The sequence below is a fragment of the Solea solea genome, chromosome 4 (genome assembly GCF_958295425.1).
Source record: "Solea solea chromosome 4, fSolSol10.1, whole genome shotgun sequence".
Classification (NCBI taxonomy): Eukaryota; Metazoa; Chordata; class Actinopteri; order Pleuronectiformes; family Soleidae; genus Solea; species Solea solea.
Window position 1 is genome coordinate 13,861,919 of NC_081137.1, and position 20,783 is coordinate 13,882,701.

Below are 20,783 nucleotides of genomic sequence, written 5' to 3' on the forward strand. Positions count from 1 at the left end.
TTGTTTAGCTTTGCAAGTTCCACCTCGATGCCGACTGAACTTCCAGAAAGTTCTACCTTCCGAGGGGACTTTTTTGAGGTTAAAAGAAAAAAATAGAGGAAATGTATATACATACTGGTAACAGATCCTGCGCTACACATGTATCTCATGTAATGTTGTGATGTAAATTGCCCAATGATATCCCTATACACACATTTAGACACACAGTGTGTATGCGAGAGGATGGGAAGACAAAGTTAAGAAAATGCTTACATTAGGGAAGTGATGACACTCTTGCCCTGGAAAATACTCGGTCGCTGTTGAACCACCACGTCCTGTGTCCTGAGCGAGGGAGAAGTAGAGTGCAGATAACCTCGACTCCCTGGTCGCCCTGGCTGCTCTACTACACCTGATACAAACACATAAAACATTGTAACAGTGCTTCAAGTGCCTGACACCCTTTATTAAAAAGTATTATTTTAAGAACATGTACTACAGTTACAGCATCAAAATAACTCACCTGCACGTATATATTCATTGCTTCGCTCTCGGTCCCGCTCCCGTTCTCGCTCTCGCATTTCCCGTTCCCTTTCCCGCGCTTCCCTTTCCCTCTCTTTTTCTTGTTGCTCCCGGTCACGCTCTCGGTCACGCTCTCGGTCACGCTCTCGGTCACGCTCCCGGTCACGCTCCCTCTCTGCATTGGCAGCAGCTGCAATGTGGACTGGATGGCCTGAGAACAGACACAGACATGAGCTTTAAACACGTGAAGTTATGTGGTCTCATCGGGATGGATCATGACCGTGCTGACAAGCTCTGAATCGAACAAAGCGTGGTAATATTCTATCCCAGGAATATTGCCATATTTAATTTTATAAAATGAAACCTTGAGTGCATCAGACCAAACAGGACTGTTGCTTTGGTTGCAGATATATTAAAAAAACATTTAATACAATATGGCATTTAATCATTGCAATGTTGGGTTGAAACATAAAAGAGGTTTGGACCAATCACTCATGATTGTATTTTAAGGTTTACATGAAATTTGAGTCAACATGTAAAAGGCCGCTGAGGTAACATGGCCATGAATTACCATGATATTTCGAGGTTAAAACTGCTAACTAATTTCACATTTCATCCCTACATTCACAATGATCTGTTAAGGGGCACACACTCTCTTCTTTCTGTACGAATAACAAAACAAATTATATTACCGTGCAGCAGCCAGTTTGGTGAGAAACCCTTCCCAGTATGACTTTAGTACGGCTACATCCATGCCACCATGTTTTCATTTGAAAAAGACATTTTCAGACTAAACAAATCTGCATCCACATGAACGTTTAAGCTCTGATTCAGCAGCAATTTCTTTGTGGTCTAATGAGGTCAAACTGAAACTAAAATGAAGTGTTAACAGAGCTTTTTCAGAACGGATAGTCGTGGACAAAAACAATCAATCAGGAAGTGAATGTGGGTAAAAGCGCCATCATTTCTGAAGGTCTTTGCTTTTGCCCTGTCAAGACTACTCAGCCAGAGCTAGAAACAAACTAAAACAGAGCTAAAACAGAGCTAGCTGGGTTTTTAACCTTCACAAATTTTGATGCTCTAAAACATCGGGGTAACGGCAGTCATGTCAGAATTCATGCATTTTTAAAATGAAAATGAAGTAGTATGGATGTACCAAAGACTTCAATTTTATGTGTGACTGGAAAGGAAGAACTGACCTTTGACACCTCAGGACAATGCAGGGCTGCCGTCTTATAGAGGTGCGAGGAACATGAAGATCATAGCTAGGTAGATAAGGGTACACGGGGTGTAGGGATAGGGAGGGGAGGGGTCCTCACCTGGCGATATGGAGGTTGGGTTGAAAGCCCTAGGAGGGAAAGGGGACTGAGCTCCAGGGAGGTAGGCGATGTGTTCCAAAGTGGGAGTACCTGTTCCCCCAGGGTGAGGCAACAGGATAGTTGGAGGCATCTGGGCTAGATCAATAATCCCTTTTACAGACAGAAGCAAAGGGCCAGCGGTGAACAACAACAACCAATCCATCAATTTCTGAATGTACGAACACCGTATACATTTAGCTGTAACCCATCACCTTCCCGTTAGTGCTCCCACAAACAGATTGATCAGACTCACAAGAGAGTGGAACAGTGGTTAACCTGTAAGAGGTAACCACTCAGCACAGGGAGAATGGATAACAATAACTACTTGTTAAATTGAACAGTAGTAGTAGTAGCCAAATCAGTTGCAGCCCCCAATATAAAGAGCAAATCAGCAAATTTGATTCCAGGTCATTTGCTTCTGGGCGTCTGGAAAAGGTAGCCACTACTTCACAAGCACACAATCGGCACACAACAGCCCCTACCACCCCTGCCTGATGTGGCAGGTGAGGGAGGATCAGCTAGTGGAGGGCCGTACCTCGTCCTCCAGCAGCGTAAGGCATAGTGACGGTTTGTTCCCGTGGTGATAATCCCCGGGTCATGTCGGGCCGGGGAATGACTTGCATCTGCTGGGAAGTGATATAATCGTTGAGGATGGTCTGCCGTGTGTTCTCCATGGTGTACAGCTGGTAGGTGTTGTGGTAGTTTGATGGGGACGGCTGCCTGGAGAACATAAATGCTGTAGCAGAAGACAAGAGGAACAAAAACAAAACACATGAACAGAAGGCTTACAGATACTGATCGCAATTGTTTGACGTCAATAGATGAAAAAAGATCCTGGACATGTAATGCCTATGAATCAGAGGGCCTCTGTTGCTGTCAGTTTACTCACAACCAAGGCTGTTATTATGATATGATTTGCACATTCATATCTATATGTAACACTTTTTTTTTTTTCCAAGGTCCAAAGACGACCCAATCTACCACGAAGCAGCCCTGTTCTGTTTGGAGTAAGACAGAGTGGAGAGGGTTTACGGACAGTACCTGGGTCCAGCACTCTGTGGAAGGCCAGGGTGGGGTCAAGATGTGGAGGCAGGTGGGCTCGGTATACTTCCCCTGGAACAACAGGCCTGTGGTGGGGGTCGAAGGGACTGTGAGAGGGGACAGGGTCACCACTTGACACTGGGGACTTTGCAGGAACACTTTCCCTCTGCGTTGGGGTCATGTTAGTCTTTCTTTCATGTGCCGCAGATTTCGCTGAGCTCATGCCACCTTTGTAGGAGAGAGAAAACCAAGAGTCATTTAATTTGTTAGAAGTTATTATGTCTTGACGGAACAGCAGTGAAGTGAAAATCAAATCAGGAATTATTTGAGTTCACTCAATTTCCTTGGCAGTGGCTGCATATAGTGGATTTCTCTTAATGTAATGTAAGCAAATAAGACCAAGCAAAGCAAGATTTAGAAGTCAACTTCAATTTCAGCTAACCCTATAATTGGAGGAATAAATATATTAGACTAATAAAGAATTGCTGGCAAACTTCAGGCAAAGGCTTATGAACAAAATGATAATAGATACCCTCTGAAGCACGTCCCAGCATAGGTGAACCTCTGGATGCTGGATTTGTGCTGTAGTTGACGGGTGTCCTGCGAGCATTGGCATCCTCGTACATGCCCGGGCTAAGCTGGGATTTGCTAGCCTCCTGGTGTGTGGAGCGCAGGACAGAGGTAGAGTTGACCACACTGTGGCGCACTGGCTTGCTGTCCTCGTACTTAGCCCGCTCCATAGCCTCGAGCTGGGGCATGTTGTGGGGAAGCTTGGATGGGCTGGTGATGAGGGACTTGACATTGTGCTTGATAGTCGACTGGTTGAGAGGGTGGATCTGGTAGATGGGGGTAAATATAAGGTCAGATACCGGGTGTCATTGGTTACAATGAATGTGTTTGTAGATTTTGCGTGTTTCATTGTAAAATGTTAACAATAAACCAGACCCAGATATCAACAAATGTAATATGTTGACCGAACAGGTCTTGAGCTGCCGAACACATAGCCAATTATGTGAAGCAGCCTGGGGCTCGTAAAAACTTGCTCTTAATGATAATGTCGCTACCAGCAGGGACAGATCTAAAAACAGCCACTTAAAAAGGCACACTTAATAAATTTAATGCCTGCTTAAATCCACGATATATTATGAATATGTTCACCACTTCATCTCACTGTTAGACGACCTTTTCTGGCTAGAAAAACAGTGGGCACAGGAAGTGCTGGCCTACTGCTGCCTTGTTTGATCATTTTGTGTCACAAAGAGGTTTTCAAACATCTAAGTTACAAGATAACACATTTGAATGTACTGATGTAGGCAGTAGATTAAAAACTCCCATTATGTTATTAAATAAAATTGCTGTTTCTCTATGGACTTTGGTGCAGAAAGAGAGCAGTTTACATACATTTTCCAGCCAGAAAAGGCTGTCTTACGGCAAGATAAAGGGGCAAACTTTCTGAAGATATTGACTTAAAAATGTTTTCTCTTCTGTATGGTCAGTAAGAGCGAGTGTCCGGATCCCAGGCTGGTTCAGAGAAATGGCAGCACCCATATTGAAGTCAGTCTTGATAATGAGTTAATATCTCATACAACCCAAACCCTTACAGTAAAACAGTATGGCAAACTCCAAACTCAAGCTGTCCTACCTGAGACATGGCGCCCTCCAAAACTCTCCTGTCTGACATGTCTGGGGTCTTGCAGATGTCTTGGCCAGACTGGTCTTGCCGGGGAATTTCGTGAATCGAGCGTCCCATCTCTTTGATAGTATTCACTCCCTCATAGGGCTTGCCTTTGCTAATACCACCTTCAAACGACCGGATGGGTGGGCTCTCTTGCTTTATCTGCTTCCCATATTTCATGGCATCTTCGTAAGTCTCAGCAGCAGTTCTTGGTGTTCCTGGAAATGTTTTGAAAGCATTTCAGCTTTTCTTCTTGAACAATTTAATAGTGCTATTGAGTGACATGAAATTTGACTAGCCTTACCGTGTATGATGGATCCAGTGATCAGCGGTCTTTCCTTAGGATCTCCATGGATACCATCTCTGGGCAAAGCTCTGCTAAATAACCCTAAGATAAAAACATAGAGACCATTAGCTTCCTAGTATAGGACAAACAAACCAGAAGACATATTGTAGTCCTTATTATACACAAGCAGTACCTTCGAATGCAGCACCTTCCCTGCCAGTGTGTGCCCTGCTCATGGGTCCTTCCATCATGTCGTAAGTGCGTTTCATCTCATGGCCTGTTCTGGGGCTGCGGGTGTTTTCCCTGGGGTTCTTGATAGCTTTTGGAAATAAAATGATTGATCATGTTTGTGTTTGAGGTGAATAAATACATTATGGTTATCTGACATAGCAATAACTTACCGTCAAAAGAGAGGATGTGACCACTCTTTCCTTCATAGATGACATGACCTTTAGCCAGCTGTTCACCTCTTGCCTTGTCTGGTATGTTCATGTCCTCTGTGGCCAGCTTTGTGATTGTGCTCTTCAGAAGGTCAGCAGCAATGCTGGACTGAGGCAGGGCTGGCGTGCTCTATTTTAGAAAAGAGCAAACACAGATAAAACACAGAGTTCTAGCCAAAATGTTTGCATATGACTATTTTGAGCGTGAACATTAAAATGTCACATGGTTGCATGACAATCATTAGGCTGTTTTAGTCCCTGTCCAATAGAGCGACTGTGTCAGCCACTGTGGTCAAAACAGCTATTATTATTCTTCTCTGGCTCAGTTGATGCCTCCCTGTTTTTAGTTTCATCACATAATGCACTGATGTTTAACGGTGTAAAGCAACCCATGCAGCTTATAATTTTTTTTGCCATATTCCACAGATTAAGCAGTCTATATGAATTTTTGTTTAAGGAAAATGAGGAGAGCAAGATGATGATGAGAGCCAAAGATCCAAAAAAAAAAAAAAGGTACTATCAACTGACAAGAGTTTGGAAAATGTTATATGTATTTAAATGTAAGCACTATGTGCATTCTCAGCAATCAGTAGATGCCGTCTCATTGACTTCCTGTTTATCCAGACTAATTTTTTTTTATACGTCGCCTTGTGGTTAGAAGCATTGATGCGCGTCAACCATAAGCGCCTCTATGGCTGCTTGTTGGGCACTCGCAGTCTAAGTGTGATCAAATCATGCATTTTGTCAACTGGTGGCACCAGTGCTACAAAGGTAGAGGAAGAGCTCTGCAGCAAAAAGAGTGACACACATACCTCTAAATAACTAGTAGTAGAAAACGGATTATAAAAACTGTCATTGTTCATGGTTTCTAACATAAAACGACTTTCAAAAAAAAGACAAAGAGAAAAAACTGTCATTACATGAGTATTTGATCCTCTAAAAGCCAGACCCTCGCTCGCTTTTGTGGGGTTGCCTCTACCATCGTGTATAGATGGAATTGCAGCTCCTGGTAGAAAGAGAAAACAAATTAGAAGAGAGTTATTGTTGTGTGACATATCATCTACTGTCGTAGATGTAAAGGCACTGCACTTTTCTTATAAGGTGCTTTTCTACATTAAAGTGCAAAACTCTTATTCATTTGCCTTTCATTCAGCCATTTATGCGACATATGTTCCTCATATTGTGTCAGCTATTGGGTACTTTTGGCCTGAACATTTGACATAATTCAATAGTCAATGCTTAGACAATTATGCAGCTGTTCTCAGCAACACTGGGAATTGGACTGAATCTTACCCATACGGGCTTATGTGGAAATATCAATAGTGTATGTGTCAGTATTTGTGTAGTAATGTGACATCTCCAGTCCTACCAGATTTGCTGGGATCCTGCTGCCGAGGAAGACCCAGAGAGATGGAGCCCACAGTGCTCTTAGTCCCCTCTGGCCCATAGACAGTGTGGGGTGGGAGGTACGTGCCAGGAGTTCCCTGGATTGCAAGAAGAAAGAACAAATTTCAAGGTCAGGTCAGTGCATTCATGAAAATGAGAAAGTGAGTAAAGGAAATGCCCTTTTATAAAAGTTATACTATTCATTCATAAAGTAAATATCCATACAGGGCACAAGATACCTGTACAACATCTATTGAGCTGAGTGACCAAGAAATCTAAGCTCAAGGAATTTCTTATGCACCCAATGCCCAGTTGCATTCATTTACTCTATATGTGCATAGTCTTTTGTAATGTATTGATATTGTGGCCAAAAATGTTATGTTTTTGACGTTCGTTTGGTCTGTTTTTGTTTTGTTGTTGGTGGTGCAGATTCAGAGATGCTGATTTCCACTGGGGCAACCAGTCAATCAATGCCTTCGTGCCCCTCCAGTGTCTTACCTGCAAGATGGAGCCTCCATGGATGAAGGAGGGCTTGTCCGTGGGCTTGGTGGTTGGAATGAGTGGAGGAGGAGAGGGAATGTTGGGAGGTCGGCTGGGTCGACTGAATGTCACACGGCCTCCATCTGGCAAAGTCTGGACCAGCTGGTTGGGGGAAGGGTGGAGGACTGGAGAGAATATTAAAAAAGAAAAAAAGAACAAAAAAAAAACATTAATCAGACACAACTGATCCCCAGCCAACATTTGGCCATTAAATATGTCCGTACACAAGGAAATCGCAAAACAGCTTCTGAATGCCCTGACTTCGCGGCACCAATCTACCCAACATACAGTAAGTGTTCCATTAAGTTTAATTTCATATCAAAGACTGCATGATAAAATATTCAGATTCATTCAAAATGAATCCAGTGAGTAATGAAATAAGTACTAAAGATGTCAGTTAATGGCCTGTTCCTCAGCCTGAAGTAACCTTTGTACAAGCCCGCTGTCTGCTTTCGCTTCTCCTGGGAAAGCAGAGTGGACCAAATGGATCATAACACACAAACACATACTGTAGATAAGACACAGCCCAGGAGTCACCTCCCTGCAGGGACTACGCCTCAGGATTTGCACTCTACTAAATCAAAAATCCCCCAGCAGTTATGGACGTCATCGTTCCTGTTGGCTCATATGAGGGACAAATAAGAAAACAAGCCACTCAGTGACGGATTTATAAATCCCTATTGCAGGGAGTGTGACAAACATGAACATTCATGCTACAGTTCACAAACAGGGACAACAACCTAATTTGCTGGGCATGAGCATTATGTTTGCCCCAAATGTCACATAAGAGAAACTATTGCAGTCCAGCTGTAGTAGAAGTCCAACTGCGAGTCCTACATAGTGAAAGTTTGCACATCAATGTGTTAGAGGTCACCCAATTCTTTACCCTAAACAGTGGCAGGACTTTCCTGCTGTCCCAATTCTGTAAAAATATAGGATATAAATGCAGGCCTGTAAAGAAACAACTTGCCTACAGCTTTGGTCTAATGTCTGTTTAACCAGTACATCAGTTAATTGAAATAAATGAAACTGTCCATCATATGTAGCTTTAATACAGTCTAACCACAACAATAAAGGGTTGTATTTTGAAAGTGAACTGATGTATATTTAAAAACAATAATAATAATAATAATAATGATAAAAATAAATAAATAAATAACACAAAGAAGCAGCGGTGAACAACGGTGAAATAAGAGATAATCCCTAATGTTTATTTGATTTTTTGTTTAAAAAATAGATAATGAATTAGAATCAATTACTGAAGATGTCTGCACTTGAAATATAAAACACTTAGATTATAAAGGTCTCATTATATATCAGAGTGCAATAAGTTCATTCAGCATGTGCTCAATGTTAAGTAATAAACTATAAAATTACAGAAATAAGATTATATATATCACGCCTCTCGGGTATGTGTACAAGAGTCATCTGTTCAATATAATGTTAGTGCGTCACAGTCAGTACTTGGTATATGTACAGTACATGAACCTGGTCTAACACCAAGATACTGGATTTTACAAGTGAAGTAACGTTTAAAATGAGGAAACATTATGTTTTGTTTCAAGCTTATTATCTTGAAACAAAATGGTAGCACAAGGTGCCTTGAAGGCTCAAAGTTACATGCTGGTGTTTTTGTGAACTGGTGGACAGACAAAAAATACTTGCATCATGGGCTGATGTAGTCACTGCAGTTATAAAATCTCCAACCTACTATTGTGCGTGAACCAGAAAGAGCTGGCTCATGCTTGTTTCAGTTCTGCTATATTGGTACACATTTACAAGCACAATGTGGTATTTTACCACATTCAAGTATCCAGGTTCTGCATGGCTTCAAAAACTTGAATCCATAACACACCACTCTGACAAGTGTTGTGTATCAACCAACCAAAACAGAAAAGCCACAACACATACAAAGAAATTGTCTCTTGAGCTCAACCAAAGCTTTACCCTTAATTTTGAGGACGGCACAGAAAAGGACACATGATAAAGCATTGGAGAATATATATTTTTTATGTAAATCTATAATAATTCTGGCTCTGTATTCCTTGAGAGAAAGAAACTCCAGCAAAGGATACAAATGCATTCCACATGTCAGCTAAACATTGATTAAATACAAGCTGTACATGATATTACCTCAATGTTGGCACTGGATACATACACCTTTGGACAAGAGGAAATTCAGACTGATTTTGCTAATGCTCTGGAACACTGCCAAACCCCAACATATGATTAAAATCTCCACAACATACCAGCCTGTAAGAGTGTAAATCGTAGGGACACACAAAACATGTCAAACTGAAATGTAAAAGCGGATAAATCCCGCTGCCAACGGTCAACAAAGTGCCTCCACTGTCAAACACAAAGGACTCGATGGAAGCCGGACAAGGCTAAATTATATCGGCATAGAAAGGCAGGTGGCAAGAAGGGAGAGGAGGGGGGGAAGAGATACAGATGTGTGCTTTTACCTGGTGGCACACTGTAGCGGGAGACATTGGGGGCGTTGGGGTCTGTCTGGAGTGAGGCCTTGCTCAGCTCCCTGGGAGAGAGTCTGTAGGGAGAGCCTGGCCGACCAGAGAGGGCCTCCTGGTCCAGAGCCAGCTTCATGTCATAAGGCATGTAGGATAAGAGCTTACCTGCAGTACACAGGCATAAGGACAAAGGGAAAACAACCACTATTAAAAGAAGAACTCAATGCCAGCAAGCACGGAGCTAACCGAGAGTGGACAGGCCTCTAACAACTAACACCACCACCTGGACACACACCTGCTCAAACCCATGTAACATATATCTTGTTGACAAAGCCCAGCCTTTTACACAGAGATGCTCTGCTCTTCGCAGCACTCCAGCAAAAAGGTGCTGAAGACTTTGCAAAAAAAAACAAGGGCAAAAAAATACAAACCATAATGCAGTTAGCACCCTCCCTTCTGAATCGGATTGGCTAAAACATGTCTGACTACATAGAAGCGTCATATGCTGAAACACTCAAGTCAATAACCTCAGAAAGCACCACAGTCCATTCTGCCACAGGCAACCGAGAAGATGCAGCATTGCCCGCTTTAGATTTAAGTTTGCATCATATGTAAAACAGGGTCAGCAAACGTTCTTGTCCTGGTTGAACCCACTCTACAACAGTCCAGAGCACCTTCAAACGTTTCCTTTTTAGAGAGGACACAAAAATGATGGGGGGCCTGAAAAATGCATTAGCTATGAATAGCTCACTACTAGCAGCAACAGGGAATGAAGCTAACAGAGCAACGAATGGAGAAGAGGCGGGACAAGGACAAAGTAGTAAAATAAAAGCAGAAGTTTTTCAGTTGCTTACCATCTCTGTCGATAACAGTGGGGCTGCGGGTGTTGAAGGCAGATCTACGCTCCAGATCTCCCTGATCCTGCCTCTGCTTCTCTTCCTGGTGAGCAGACTCATGCACCGCTTTGATCTGGTGCTGAAACATTGCAAGTCCACTGATAGGTATGCCACCAGGACTAAAATGACCGGGCAACTAGAAAAGTTAAGGACAGATAAGGCCAGAGTTCAATATAATTCAGAATAAAAAAAAGGTTGAATAAAACCCAGCATATTATAGAAAATGCAGCTTTGAAAAGATGATTGATGAATTTAATAGCTATTAAAACAGACAATTTATATAACGTATAACATTTCACTGAAGACATGGTTGATTATCCAGATTAAATGATTACAACAGCAGCACAGCACAAAGCAGAACCATTGGGTCTGATCTGACAGAATACACAAATATTACAGATGCCAAATGACTGGCCAGGGAGCAGAATTGGCCATTTTTTTTCTTAAGCATGCTGAGCCAGACGATCAGTAGCTCACATTTCTGAGCCAGTCCGTTTAGCTCTTTAACTAGTAAGAAAGGTATATATGTTTGCATTGAAGAAAAGTTGCTGTCAATTCTAGTTCTTAGATGGAAGATCAGAATCAGTTAGTCATTAAAAAAAAAGCCATGAATCGAATAACGGAATCGGGAAAGGAAATTACAATTGGTGCAAGAATAGTTTATCATTTATTCACGCTGCTTTTAATTACAGATGTGTGTATGTTTTCAGACTGCTGCTACCTCCCTGCCAGTCTAAGTGGATCAGTATGAAACTGTGACTCACCATGGGTGGGATGGCAGCTGCCCTCTGCTGCAGCTGCTGGATGGTGAGCTGGTGGGCTGGTTTGGGTGGGGACACCAGCACTGTGCCTGCAGGGCCAATCATTGAAGACTTTTCCATAGAGAATATTCTGCTGTAATAAATAAAAAAAATGTTCAAGTCATGCTTTATGTTCTCTTAAACTGCAATTGTCACGTGATCAAACACATACGACAAAAACACACCTTTGTCTTTCAGGCTCTGCGTCAACATCCTCATCTGCACTGCAGGTGGCACTGGAGTCATTATCTGAATGAAGATCCCTCTGCATCTCACCATGATCTCCCTTTTCTCCTTTCTCCTTCATCTCAGGCTCTACCTTAACCTGAACTTCTCCAGTCTTCATGTCAACATCCTGCGGTTCAGTTTTGGGATGCACCGAGGCTGCATAGGGAGCCATTTTGGCCTTTTCCTCATGTGATCCAGTCTCACTCTCTGGGCTCTTCTCTTCCTTGACACAGAGTTCGCCAAATGAGTGCTCCGGGGCCTTGCCATTACTGGCTTGTCCTTTGTCCTGGTCAGAGCAATGAGCTTCTCCTGCAGCACTGTCTGCCCTCTTGGCGTCAGCAGTCTTTGAGGAGTCAGCCTGAGAGGGGGACGGGGCGCTCTCCGTATCAGAGCTGTTGTCACCACCTGAGGGCATGACATGATAAAATACCACAATGTCAAAGAATGCATGAGACCCATTGCAACTAGACTTTTAAGCAAATTGTATTGTCATTTATGTATAAAAGGAACATTAAAATAAATGTAGACCTGATGCAAAATAACTCCAAGCTGCAGTGATGTAAAGAAAATGTATGTATGCAGTTTACATAATTAGGTTATGAGCTGTTAAGCAGATTGTACTGTTGTAGTACTTATCAAGAGAATGTACTACAAAGTTTAGTGTGTCACTTATGTTATCCGTCAATACCTGCTCTTGGAAAAAGGTGTTTTTGAGACCAGTTTCTGCTTGTGTTATCAGAAATATACACCTTAAACAGATTATGAAACACTTTTTGTTATATCACACAAATATTTGACAGGTCCTACAACAATGTGTATTCGAACAACTTTTGTGAAGTTAATGATCTTGCTTCATGCCTGTGCCAAAATCAAGGCATCTCAAAAGACGCATAATGTCAAACTACACAATAAACTGACAGCAAATTTAACAGGCACATAGTGATCAGTTCATCTGAAATACAAAGCTCCTTATTATGATTTTTACTCCTTAGAAACAGAGTAAAATCTGCCTGCCAGTGCTGGTTTGCGGTTGTTGCCATGGTGATGGAAGTTCAGATGCTATGTCTATGAAAATGAATTTAAAGATGAATTAAATGAATGAATCCTGAAATCAAAGATGCAACATTACTAAACATCTAAACAACAATCATCACAATGTTTCTCAGCACACTTTAATGGAGTTATGGACCTGTATGCCTCAAATTACCCTGGCCTGTACAGAGCAGTTTGTGTTTCCATGAGTCCAGGATCAAAGACGCAGGACCAAATTCATTGTACGACAAAAAAAAAAAAACAGCACTATTCTCTGCCAATCTAAACAGCTACTTCTACGTCTGCTACCTCTGGTGAGGAATGAGACATGTAGACGAGCAGTCTTGCGGGATCAAACAAGAAATCCACTTCTTTGTGTTCAAAGAGAACTGTTATGCAACAAGCGCCCATGTAGTCAGAATTAGTTCATATCTTTTATCTTTACTGCTCCCCCTTTGCTTTTTCTCATTTGATCCTTCCCCCATCTCATTAAAACTGTGCAATGGCAGTGACAGTTCAGAGGGCATTTTGGATCAGGCTTCTAAGCTTTACACTGTCTTAGCTCTAAATATTTTTTCTTATTATTTTCTCCATTGAATACATTGTACAATTCACAATCAAGGACAAAAAAAAAACTGATTAAAAAGGTACATCAGCCTACTGTGTGTCCTTCACCCATGTTGCCGTAACACTTCAGTCAGTTGAATAGGACGAAAAGTGTTCAAGTGAGAGTGTATGTGCTTGTGTGTGTGTTGAATAACTAGCAAATGCTTTCTTTTATCAATCTCTCTGACCTTCACTGTCATCTGCGTTGTCCTCATCATCATCGGGTGATGCTGTGGCTAGACCTTCACCTTGAGACCTATCAGCCCGGGTTCGCCTTGAATCCTGGGAACCGCATAGAGTCGTGCATTCATACATAAGTTACGAGAGTTCAATGACCAACCACAACACAGGGCGTAAGATAAATAGCTTACCTGCTTATGCTGCTGGAGCAGGTTGTCCAGGTTGTGACGTCTCTTGTAATTAAAATAGAAGTTCTTGCACTGTGCCTCACTTTTTGTGCCCACCATTTCGGCAATGGCCGTCCAGTTTCGCCCGTGCTCAACAAGCCCTGGGCCAAGACAAGGATATGAATATTAAAGTACTGAAAATGTGTGTCCAACAATATGATAATTAGGGTTGAATACACTGCCATGTACACAAGCTAATGCTACATTAAGTGTCTGATTTTTGAGTGTCAGATGACAGATAATGTTATGCACCATATTCTACTGTAGGTATTTAAGCCTACATTCAGACTGCAGGCTCAGGTGTTTTTCCCGTGTATAACTCAGTTTTTGTTTTCACTGCGCATTTCCGCTAATGAGTACATGGTCAAGGTTGCATTCATACCAAAATAAAGTTCTGTGCAAGTTCTCCTACTCTATTTCATTAGTGGCAATTTCTTGTCAGGAGTTTGCCCCCATTTCTATGTCCATGTATTGTCTGAGTGTTGGGTTGTACAGGTGTGGGTGCCGGCAGAGCTCCTTGCATAACCTCTCAGGTTAATGTCTTCTTCCTCTTCAACCAAACCAAGCGCACACCAGCAACTGGACTAGAGAGTGCTATACTGTATTACATGGAGTATGCACAGCTGGCATATGCTTTCCATGTTGTGCTCACTTCAATATCAACGTCAATATTCTGGTTTTCTCTCATTTTCAATCACAGGCTGTCATGATTTTGTGTTATCGTTGAGGTTCACCTTTGGCATACCTACAAAAGTATACTGCACTCCTGGGGCCCTGCAGTAGTGCCTGCTTATTGGACTTCCTCATCAAGATTAACACTGCACTTAACACAAAATCAGCTTTTATGGTCTCACTAAACAAGCTGCACTCAACTGGCAGACTGCCATTTACCTTTGACATGAGGGCATCGCCTCTCTAAATCCTGTCACCTCTGTGACACCCCCTTCCTCCCAGCCCCACTGAGATGATGAATACTGGCAGACAAGTGATGAATCACCACAGAGCTAAACAAAATGCTCTGTTACTCCTCCACTTAAATGAGAGAATGAGGACAGTAGGACTAAACAGAGTATCCACATATTTAAACTTTTTAAGACACTGGGTATATCTAATGTTTTTTTCCATTCCTAGATCTGCATAAACACTTTAGAGAAACAACAGTAGTGTAGTATCACCATGGCAACAATCTACCCACATATTTTGTGCAAATTCTCTTGACGAAAGGTTTTCGACAATGCTAAGAAATTAAACTTTCATTGCAAATTCTTGCTATTTTATATTTATTGTAACTATTGTGACTGTCCGTATATTGTGAGATAATGTAACAAAACTCAATAAAAGGCCCTCTTCATTCAACTTGTACCGTTAGATTTGAGAAGATCTGATTAGTATGCTTATGGAGATCAATAGGTTGGCACTTCTATGCGATGCAGCCTGTGAATCTACATAGCATAAAACTGATTTCTGAACCTGCTGTGTCATATAACTACATGAGGTCGAGCAGGTCTCATTCATGCACACTAATCCGGACAAAGCTAGAATACAGGTCTGAATGCCTGAGGAGATCACAGGAGCAACGTATTTTGTCAAGGGGGCGCTAATCTCAAAGCTCCACAAAACAGTCTTAATTAATCCACATTAAATCCCCAGTGTGTGGTTCTTAGAATCCTAAACCAACAAAGCCAGCAAAAAGAGTGACAGAGGATGAGAGAGGGCATACTCTCTGGCATAACGGCTTTACTGCAGCACTCTGTATTCTGAGACCAGTATGCAACATTTTAAAGAATTTCACAACGCCATAGTGATTTTTTTTAGAGGATCGGTCACAACGTTTTAAAGTGAATAAAGATTTATGGATTGCTTTAATAGATCAATTCTGAGAATCGAGCAGAGCAGCAAAGCTAAAAGACAAGAAAGAAATCCTTAAAACCCTTCATGGGTTTCTGACAGCTTCCAGTAAAGCAGCAGCACAAATGTCTGTGTATGTGCACATTCATTCCTGCGTGCATGCAAGGAACGGGCAGGGCGAGGCAACATCAGATAATCACAAAAGAAAAAGAGAAAGACAGGAGAGGAGGGAAACATGAAACGGTCATAAAAAAGTAGAGGCAGCAACAGAGAAACAGAGGAAGAACAGGGAGAAATAAAGCGAAGGAGAAATGAATTGAAATGCTACCTTTTTTGGCAACCTCCATCTCCTCCTCGGTCCAGCGAGAAGTTTCTCCGGTTTCACCAGCACTAGCTAAATCACAAAGAAAAGAAAAAAAGCCCCATAAGCACTAACAGAGAGAGGGAGAGAGAGGGAGAGCAACAGAAAAGGAGGAGGGAGGGAGGAAGACTGAAGGAGAGAGAGGGGGAGAGAGAGAGAGACAGAGCAAGAGAGAGAGCGTGTGACAGCCCTCTCTTCAGCCGCCTTCTTCTCATGGCCAGTAATCTAATAATCTGTTTACATTCAGGGGCTGACGAGACCTGCTCCCTCACTTACACTCTTGTTCTATCTTTCTTTAACTCTTTCGCTCCCTCTCTCTCTTTCCCTACCCCACAGCCTAGTGCAAGCCCTCCTCCTCTGTATAATCTACAAGGGGAGGGCCTTGGTCAGCTGATGTAGCACCAGACAGTGGAGGAGTTGAGAGCCGTGCCTCCCTCTTTGGGAAAGGGCCTTGGATGGAGACAAATAGTCAGATAGGAGAGCCAAACCAAACCACCCACCCCCTCAACTGTAACACTGGGCATCTCATACACACTCCTCCTCCTTGCCTTGGTTTTGACTACACCCCCCCCCCCCCCACACACACACACACACACACGCACAAAATTCACAGAACTGCATGGTTGGTGTGGAGGCAGAGTGAACTCTAGCCCACTCTCCTCCATGGCACCCACTGTGACTGTGTAAACATTTGGACTAATATAGCAGCAGATGTACCCTTGACATTATCAGAAGTCTTGCCCACCACCCAACTCCAAGATGAGGAGATCAATTCCCACTGTTTAGGACCTGATCATACTTTCCACGTTGTACAATTTGCTGCTTTGATGTACGTGGCTAAAGTTCGCTTCATACTAAAAATGCCTCAGTTCAGTGTACCACACATGCAAACTTGATCCCATGTCACATTTCAGTGGCGGCAGTTCATTGCCAGGTGTTTCCCCCTATTTTTATGTTCTTGTATTATCTGAGCAAAGGGCTGTGTGGGTACTGGTGGACTAGTTATAACTGGCAGTTATCGACTCTTTTGCTGTACTTTTCTGACCTAAAGTCTCTGCACGTATGATCTGGGTAGTCACAAAACGTAAGGGCGCTCACGTACATCCACATAGAGTCCGTGCACACCACACAGCTATAAGCGGGACCATAGTGGATCTCTCCGAGTATGATTCTAGCCTTAAGCAGCTCGTACCTCTAGTCTGCTTTCTGTCTCCATGTCGGCAAAACTAACAACTTACTATGAGAGGTTAGGCAGCTTTATGGTGATTAAGGTGAAATGTGTGATCGTGAATCTCCAGTAAATGAAAACAGGCTAGGTCTCTGTCTAAAGAGTCTCACCTAATGACAAATTCACACATTATTCAGCAATTTCCTTTGCACCATTTCAACAGGACAGACCGTCAGATGGCTACTGTTCAGCACGTAACCCACTGATTACTAAGAATATTACAGCGGCAGGGGTTACAAGAGTGCAAACAAACAGTTGATACAGGCCTACGTAAACCATGATATGGTCAGAAAGGAGCCAGAAAGGTCAGAGGGTTGACAGTATAGAAAAGACACACTGCACATTGCAGAGCAGAACTTGCAGAACTTCAGACTGCTGATTAAAATAGAGCCCAAAAGACAGTAGTGGGAGCAGGTGATGTAGAAAAACTCTTACTAAACAGATAATGATGCTTAACACTTAACACTGGGCGCTGGATACCTGCAAACCAAAGCAGGCACTGTCAGAGAGACAGACCTCAAAGTGAGGAAGAAAACCATGACAACAGCTAAACCAGAGCTGTGGATTGTAATGGTGATGGACAGACTACAGAAAGAATCCTGAGTGACGTGGATTGCAGGACAGAGAACAATCTGAGCTTTAGCTTGACATGTCTCTAAAATTGTAGATGTAAATCTAACATGTGCTCTTGCATTCCTCGGGCTCATAACACAAGAAGTGAGCAGACTGACAAATGTGGCCCCATTCAGATCTGGTATCAACACCCATCCTTCAAGATATGACTGCAAGTGGACAGCACAGAGTAAGACTGTTCACAGCTGGGATTAACACATGTTCTGGATCTCACTTCCCAAAAGCTGTATGCTAATACCCACAAAGTAGTTTCTGTTCACAAGGAAAAAAAATTGACTGAGAATGTCTGCTGTCAGTGGGTCTGTCCCGTGTATGACAGGTAGAGAGGGAAAAGTTTTGTGTTGAGCTGTGTTAATATTGTAACGGTGGGTATAATCAATGTATGGTCCATGAGAAGTGTAAAAATACTGTGAAACTGCAGCGATCAGAGGACGCTAACATCCGTCAGGATGATGTGACGAATGTGTAGGTTGCTGTGTGCATTGTGGTACGTAATGACTGTGTTAAAGTGACCACATGAAAATGTGACATCCAAAATGAATGGAGTAAAAGGCACAGACATCTAGAAAGGGTACATAGCCAAAAACTGTAATACTAGATTGGCTGTTGTTGTAACTTGATAGTAAGTTTTGCATAGTTCTCTATAACACATTCTCCTTTTCTTCACATATTATGTGAGGAATTTTTTCAGTATCAGATTTGTTATTTCATGAGTAACAATGTTAGCTGAAAGGAAAATTTGACATCGGAGTACTTATTTGAAGGGTAACATCTAATTTGTGAAGAGGTTGTTAAGCCTTGGACTAAAAGGCAACATAAATTACATCAGTTCAAACCTGGCTAAAGTATTTGTTACTGGGGAAAAAAAAAGTTTGTTTGTGGTATCGCTGGTGTCTAAGAACCTCTGAAAAAATATATTCAAATTGTGCAAATACGATCTAGCTTGTTTATGATTTCTTATCATGTTAGTGTGATAAAATAATTATCAAGCTAAAAAATAAGCAACATGTCAAGTATGACAAATGTGTACGTCCTATCTGGTCACCTGTGGCCAGATGGGTTCTTTACTATTCACATTGATAGTATCTATTCATGATACAATCAACTGTAATATTATGTACATGTATGTATTGTATATGATTGAGTTATCATTCTTTCACTGTAGTCATTTTTGCTGTTTGTCATTTCTGTTACGTTTTCAAAAAACATATCAAAGAATAAAGTAAAAGAGTATTTAACATACAGAAAACCACATTTAATGTACAGAGAACAAGCCCAAGACAAATCACCTTTGTTGGCATCCATGGCAGACAGTGGGGTTTTTGAAGGGTCCTTCATGGCCTTCTGTGCTGGATCAGCTTTAGGGAGATGCGTTGGATCTGGCAAGGTAGACTCAGGGGCAGGGGGAGGTGCTTCCTCAGCCGCCACAGTTGCAGCCTCATTGGCCATAGAGCGTGTGGTGATCCTTCCCTTGCGGCGGCCCTGGCTGTTGGCAGTTTTCCTGCGTGGTGTGTTTTGCTGCTTTCCGTCCTCGTCCTCCCCACCGTCACACTTTTCTTTGTCCTTGCCAATTTCCCTGTGGTTTTGGAGAGCGAACGCACAGCTTTAGAGACCGTTAGTAAGGCAAATATCACCTCCCTTCTTACTCAGCAATAACAGAGCCTTTTTGTAATCTACTCGCTTTATCCATTACTGAACGCAGGAGAAAAGTATTTGAGAATTTGTCTAAACACAAGCTGAGCAGTCTTTTAACGAGTTAGCAAGTTTAGTCTAAAAAGAGCAAAACAGATACTGCTTTGCCATTTCAGTCTTGTCTAGACCACAAAAACACACATCACTCTGCCAAGCGCCTGACTCTGTAAAATCGTATCATAATGTGCGACACTATGAAACAAACTAAATTTAAGCAGCAAAATAAAATAATTTTATGTGAAGCCAACACTGTGAACCTTAACTCTTGTTCTCAGATCCATTCAAGGTCAACAAGTTACAGCCAGAGTAAGGTTGCTGTGGTAGTCTGTGTTACTGCTGATACACGTGGGACACGGTGTTCATGCCCGAAGTACTTACATAACTTGCCCAGTGGTCGCAACATCTGCTTCATTTTTTTATGGATGCAAAACGATTTAGCTAATTTCACTTTCTGAGTAAACTTGGTATACAGAGGTTTATAATGAAACAATGGCCCAAAACATTAAAGCTGCCAGCTGTAACTTTTGGTGATGTTATTCTGCTAGGGCTGTTGTGATAAAGACATTTTCACCATGGCAATTTATCGCATACCACAATAGTCACACACTACAGTGGAGCTGCACAATGTATCATAAATCTATCGTCATCGCGAAATATGCACAATATAGGTATTGCAAACAACCACTTGAACTGTGATAAATGTTTCCCCCACATTCAATAAACAGGGGCGCACTCCTGCTCCGAGTGCCAGGCTGTGCGCCCCCAAAGCGGACAGCATGCAACGTGGGCTCAGTATTTCCTCCATTATTCAATTGGAGCAATGTTCATTTTATTTCACATAAGTTTGTTCCTCATTCATATCAGTTATCTCCTTTCTTCCTGCCCAGTTCTGTATCTCGTACGTGAGCATGGACACGTGATGAATTCTCAAAATGTAAAAAACAGGCTGAAATACCGGCAAATGTAAACACCCTGGCCTTCTAAAAAAACAACTTCCTGCTTTCATCTTCATCTCATCATTTACTGTACATCAACACACAACAAAACAAATGCTTTTACTTGTATAAATTAATGTATCTATTTAATCTATTAGCGATATCGTCATTGCAATGTTCAGCAATCTTATCGCATGATTTCCTGATATCGTGCAGCCCTACACACTACAGCTTTAAGTCAGAGATCAGTTACAATATGAGAAGTGTGAAAAATTTGGATCATTGTGAAACTGTGGTGAGACAAATTAAAATGTCATTAAATGCAGAAGAGCAAGGCTTCTCACAGAAAAGTAAAAGATCTGCAGATACTAAGGGGAAATGACCAAAATGTCCAGTAATAGCTGTGCAGTCACAAGTTAACTGCC

The 20,783-nt window shown here is 42.1% G+C and overlaps 1 protein-coding gene across 9 annotated transcripts in view; it reads right to left on the reverse strand.

Annotated features, from left to right (window-relative positions):
• ncor1 (nuclear receptor corepressor 1) overlaps positions 1-20,783 on the reverse strand; it is a 54,546-nt gene that overhangs the window by 7,982 nt on the left and 25,781 nt on the right. For 3 of the 9 annotated variants that reach the window (XM_058628254.1, XM_058628252.1, XM_058628251.1), the window contains exons 16-36: positions 19,021-19,307; positions 15,838-15,903; positions 13,626-13,762; positions 13,443-13,536; positions 11,574-12,021; positions 11,353-11,482; positions 10,547-10,724; positions 9,690-9,857; positions 7,183-7,349; positions 6,668-6,782; positions 6,219-6,304; positions 5,260-5,428; positions 5,052-5,177; positions 4,877-4,960; positions 4,540-4,790; positions 3,430-3,733; positions 2,898-3,125; positions 2,392-2,592; positions 1,818-1,967; positions 500-709; positions 253-388 (exon numbers count right to left, since the gene is read on the reverse strand). In XM_058628254.1, the coding sequence (XP_058484237.1) occupies positions 253-388; positions 500-709; positions 1,818-1,967; positions 2,392-2,592; positions 2,898-3,125; positions 3,430-3,733; positions 4,540-4,790; positions 4,877-4,960; positions 5,052-5,177; positions 5,260-5,428; positions 6,219-6,304; positions 6,668-6,782; positions 7,183-7,349; positions 9,690-9,857; positions 10,547-10,724; positions 11,353-11,482; positions 11,574-12,021; positions 13,443-13,536; positions 13,626-13,762; positions 15,838-15,903; positions 19,021-19,307 (3,735 nt within the window). The remainder of the gene's footprint in view (positions 1-252; positions 389-499; positions 710-1,817; positions 1,968-2,391; positions 2,593-2,897; positions 3,126-3,429; positions 3,734-4,539; positions 4,791-4,876; positions 4,961-5,051; positions 5,178-5,259; positions 5,429-6,218; positions 6,305-6,667; positions 6,783-7,182; positions 7,350-9,689; positions 9,858-10,546; positions 10,725-11,352; positions 11,483-11,573; positions 12,022-13,442; positions 13,537-13,625; positions 13,763-15,837; positions 15,904-19,020; positions 19,308-20,783) is intronic. The other 6 variants (XM_058628260.1, XM_058628253.1, XM_058628256.1 and 3 more) reach the window with 5 other exon arrangements.